Consider the following 4,864-nt stretch of genomic DNA (forward strand, 5'->3'; position numbering starts at 1 on the left):
CACTAACACAAATCTACCTCACTTCAAGTGGCATGTAAAATATGTGGCATATTGAGGATATTATCATCTTACAAAATACACATATATATATATATATATATATATATATATATATATATATATATATATATATATATATATATATATATATATATATATATATATATATATATATATATATATATATATATATATATATATACATACATATATATGTATGTACAGTATATATATATATATATATATATATATATATATATATATATATATATATATATATATATATATATATATATATATATATACATATATACGTACATATTGTGGCAAATGCAAGAAACACAGCGTTGTTTCTTTGAGGTCTTTATTGTAAGACTGCCAACATAAGAATACACAATAAAACACAATATGCACTTTTATAGTGTGCCCAAGAAGGTACATAAAACCACACCCATTCTGCTGAGTGTGAGCATGGTCCTAGTGCCCGCCACACAGCCTCCCCCCCCGAACACCCAGACAGCAAGTTATGGGGAAAAAGAAAACCTGTCAGGGGGCCTCACTCGCCTGCCGTAACGGCTACAATGTCCATCCCGCGAAGCGGGTGTGCCTTGTGGAGCAGAACAAACATCAGGGTCCGGGAGAGGCGAAAGACATTCAACCCGAACAGATTTTGGGGGGCGACCTCGGCGGGGGACTTGGCCCGGCAGTATCTCTTCACCTGCAACACAATGCGCCGGTTTAAGTCTGTCCAGAGAAACGCATTCCCTGCGCCCGCCCATATCCAGCACAAAGTTTTTAGGACCGCGTTCCAGCACCCTAAATGGGCCATCGTAAGGCGGTTGGAGGGGCGAACGATGGGCGTCGTGACGTACGAAGACAAAACGGGCAGATTTAAGCTCCGATGGCACAAACGACTTAGGGAAACAGTGGTGAATCGGGCCGGGAGCCAAGGACCCCCTCGACAAAAAGGGAAACGGTCGCGGGGTACAACCCTCAGGTAAAAATTCCCCCGGAACGCGTAGTGGCTGACCGAACACCAATTCAGCGGGGGCCGCTGCAAGATCCTCTTTAGGGGCTGAGCGCAACCCGAGCATAACCCAAGGTAAACGGTCAATCCAATTGCTATCAACGAGCGCCACACGCAAAGCCCCCTTAAGCGACCGGTGAAAACGTTCACATAAGCCGTTAGCTTGGGGATGGTAGGCTGTAGTACGGTGCACCTGCACACCCAAGGACTGGGCCAACGCTGACCAAAACTCCGACACAAACTGGGATCCCCTGTCCGAGGTGATATCAGACGGCGTGCCAAAACGTGCAACCCAGGCTGACAGAAACGCGCGAGCAACGTCTACCGAGGCAGTGGAGGAAAGAGGAACTGCTTCCGGCCATCTGGTGGTACGATCTACCATCGTTAGCAAATGTGTATAACCCTGCGACGGAGGGAGGGGGCCAACTAAGTCTACATGCACGTGGTCAAACCGCCTGACCGGAATCGGAAATGGTTCGAGGGCGCCTTTGTGTGCCGGTGGACCTTGGCGCACTGACATGCCACGCATGCGGCTGCCCACTGCCTAACATCCTTCCTAAGGCCAGGCCAAACAAACTTGGCACCAACCAACTTGACGGAAGCCCGAACGCCAGGGTGCGACAGGGAGTGTATTGCGTCAAAAACCCGGCGGCGCCAGTCTACCAGGACAACCGGCCGAGGGCGGCCAGTGGAAACATCGCAGAGGAGGGCGGGACCGCCATCCTGAACTACCACCTCCTCGAGCACTAGCGCTGTACCGTCAGTTTTGAGTGCGCGGATGTCGGGGTCGTCGGGCTGGTCAGCGGCCATTCCCGAAAAATCTAAACCGAGCTGCACGGGACACACGAGTACGCGTGAGAGACAGTCAGCCACAGGGTTGGCCTTACCGGCCACATGCTAAATGTCCGTAGTGAACTCTGAGATGGCCGACAAGTGACGCTGCTGACGGGCTGACCAAGGCTCTGTGACCTTTGACATGGCAAACGTCAGGGGTTTGTGGTCAACAAAAGCTGTTGTCAAAGCCACGTGCGCCGCGGAAACAGGGTGGGCGAGGAGAGCAGCCTCTGCGAGCGCAGATTTAGCCCTATGAAAAGCTTGGACTCGCTGAGGAGACCATTCGAGGGAATCGCTTGCCTTTTTGTTCCGTAGGGCAACATAAAGAGGCTGCAGGAGGTGGGCAGCGCGAGGAAGGAACCGATTATAAAAATTAATCATGCCCAAAAATTCCTGCAGAGCTTTGACAGTGGAGGGGCGAGGAAAATCTGCCACCACTTGCACTTTTGAAGGCAAAGGGATTGCACCCAGCGACGAAATACAGTGACCTAAAAAATCAATCTCTGACAGCCCAAACTGACATTTAGAAGGATTGACGATCAGGCCGTGCTCGTCAAGACGTGTGAACACCTGTGTTAGGTGTGACTGGTGCTCCTCGGCTGAAGGACTCGCCACCAAAATGTCGTCCAGATAAACAAACACAAAATTGAGGCCGCGCAAAACTGAGTCCATTAATCTCTGAAAGGTTTGTGCTGCCCCCTTCAGGCCAAAAGGCATACGCAGGAACTCAAAAAGCCCAAACGGGGTTATTACTGCGGTCTTGGGCACGTCCTCGGCACGCACCGGCACCTGGTGGTAACCACGAACTAAGTCTACCTTCGAGAAAATGGCGGCGCCAGCCAGGCACGCCGAAAAGTCCTGGATGTACGGAATAGGGTAGCGATCGTGCGTTGTGATGTTGTTAAGGCGGCGAAAATCCCCACAAGGCCGCCAGGAACCGTCTGACTTGGGCACCATGTGCAAGGGCGAGGCCCACGGGCTATTAGAACGCCTAACGATGCCTAAACGCTCCATAGTAGCAAACTCCTCTTTAGCAATGGTCGATTTAGCCGCACCAAGACGGCGCGCGCGCGCAAAAACTGGCGGGCCCACCGTGGGAATGAAACGTTCGACACCGTGCTTAGTGTCCGCGGTGGAAAAAGCGGGAGTGATTAATGACGGAAAATCCGCCAGCAAACGCTGAAAAACGTCACCAGATACCAAATAATTAGCGTGTGTTACGGTCCAAGTCCCCCCGCCTTACATGTAAAAGTTGAAAAAGACACAGCATCAATCAATCGGCGGTTAGCAACATCAACAAGCAGTCCATTAGCACACAGAAAATCCGCGCCAATAATGGGAACCGTGATGGCGGCGATGATAAAGTACCACTGGAATTTGCGTCCATGAAAGCACACAGTCACCAACCTGGAGCCGAAAGTGTCGATCGACGAGCCGTTGGCGGCATTCAGCAGCGGCCCGCAGCCACCTGTCGCCCTGTCCGCGTCCGTGGCAGGTAACAGGCTGACTTGCGAACCGGAGTCCACCATTAAACGTCTCCTTGACGACGAGTCAGCGATGAAGAGCAGCTCACTTGCTTCGCCGGCGCCCACAGCTGCTACTGAACGCTGGCGTTGGAGTTTCCCGGGGCCGTGAAGGAGCATGGAGGGACACACCGTCGAGCTTTGGCGCCAAAACGTTGATGGAAGAAGCACTGGCTCGCTTCGCGCCTTTTCCGGGTAGCGACTCCCGCCACTACCGCTGGGTCCGCGTTCTCCATCGTCTGCAGGGGGGGCGCTTCTACGTTCTGCACAGCAAACTGTCTGGAAGCCGGAAGCACCCGGTCAGCTTCTTCAGCCAAGCCCCGGTAGTCGCCGGAGGCCAGAGAAGCGGAGTTAGTCAACACCGCACGGGCCGCAGGTGGTAGCTGCCGCAAGAAAAGATGCGGGAAAATGAACCCGCCCTCCTCGGAGCCCAGCAGCGACAGCATACTGTCCATTAGATCCAAGGCGGTGCTATCGCCCAAACCGGGCAGGGAAAGAAGTCTATCTGCCCTCTCAGCGTCAGTTAGAGTAAATCTCCGAAGCAGAAGATTCTTGAGTGCAGCGTACTTGCCGCGCTGTGGAGGCGTTCGCAACAGCTGCATGGCGCGGCGAGTGGTCGCCTAGTCGAGGGCTGTTACGACCAAATAATACCGGGAGTCGTCGCCGGCGATTCCTCGCAGGTGGAAAAGTGCCTCGATGTGCTGGAACCATGATGCCGGGTCGCTCTGCCAGAACTCCGGAAGCTTTGTCCCCGCGGGGGATGCAGGTTGCTGGAGTTGGGGCGACATGGCCGATGAAGACACAGCTTCCTCTTCTGCGTGAAACATTGTCGGGGTCACCAATGTGGCAAATGCGAGAAACACAGCGTTGTTTCTTTGAGGTCTTTATTGTAAGACTGCCAACATAAGAATACACAATAAAACACAATATGCACTTTTATAGTGTGCCCAAGAAGGTACATAAAACCACACCCATTCTGCTGAGTGTGAGCATGGTCGTAGTGCCCGCCATACATATATATATATACATACATACATACATACATACATATATATATATATATATACATACATATATATATATATATATATATATATATATATATGTATATATACACACATATATATATATATATAGGTATATATATATATAGGTATATATATATATATATATATATATATATATATATATATATATATATATATATATATATATATATATATATATACCTATATATATATATTACAAATGTATGTTTAGTGATTGTGTATATAAAATTGTACATGTTATATTTTTTTTTTACAACATTGCGGTTTTTGCTATTCTGTTGACTCGAAGAGAATTTTGCACAAGAATAACAACGTCCCTGAACTGTAAGTTTATGCATAAATGGCAGATATAAAAACTTTGATGTACAGCACAATATTAACAACGCAGTGTTAGTGAAGTACTATACAAGAGTTACAAAAAATGAAAAAAT

The 4,864-nt window shown here is 49.0% G+C and overlaps 1 protein-coding gene across 1 annotated transcript; it reads right to left on the reverse strand.

The window, feature by feature from the left end:
• Positions 1-431: 431 nt before the first annotated feature.
• Positions 432-3,504, reverse strand: LOC133657845 (uncharacterized). Its single transcript, XM_062059628.1, has 4 exons — positions 3,205-3,504; positions 2,615-3,040; positions 1,612-1,858; positions 432-1,513 (listed from the first exon to the last, which is right to left on the reverse strand). The coding sequence occupies exons 1-4, from the start codon at positions 3,502-3,504 to the stop codon at positions 525-527; spliced, it is 1,962 nt and encodes a 653-aa protein (XP_061915612.1). The 3' UTR covers positions 432-524.
• Between the last annotated feature and the right edge of the window lie 1,360 nt (positions 3,505-4,864).

The sequence above is a fragment of the Entelurus aequoreus genome, linkage group LG09 (assembly GCF_033978785.1).
Source record: "Entelurus aequoreus isolate RoL-2023_Sb linkage group LG09, RoL_Eaeq_v1.1, whole genome shotgun sequence".
Taxonomy (NCBI): Eukaryota; Metazoa; Chordata; class Actinopteri; order Syngnathiformes; family Syngnathidae; genus Entelurus; species Entelurus aequoreus.

Excerpts from the sequence above, each read along its gene's own strand:
- LOC133657845 (XM_062059628.1), bottom strand. The coding sequence starts at position 3,504 with ATGCTCCTTCACGGCCCCGGGAAACTCCAACGCCAGCGTTCAGTAGCA. Across the intron at positions 3,041-3,204 it reads TTATCATCGCCGCCATCACG|CGTTTGCTGGCGGATTTTCC; the intron begins GTTCCCATTATT and ends GACGTTTTTCAG. Across the intron at positions 1,514-1,611 it reads GGCTTCCGTCAAGTTGGTTG|GCGCCCTCGAACCATTTCCG; the intron begins GTGCCAAGTTTG and ends CGGCACACAAAG.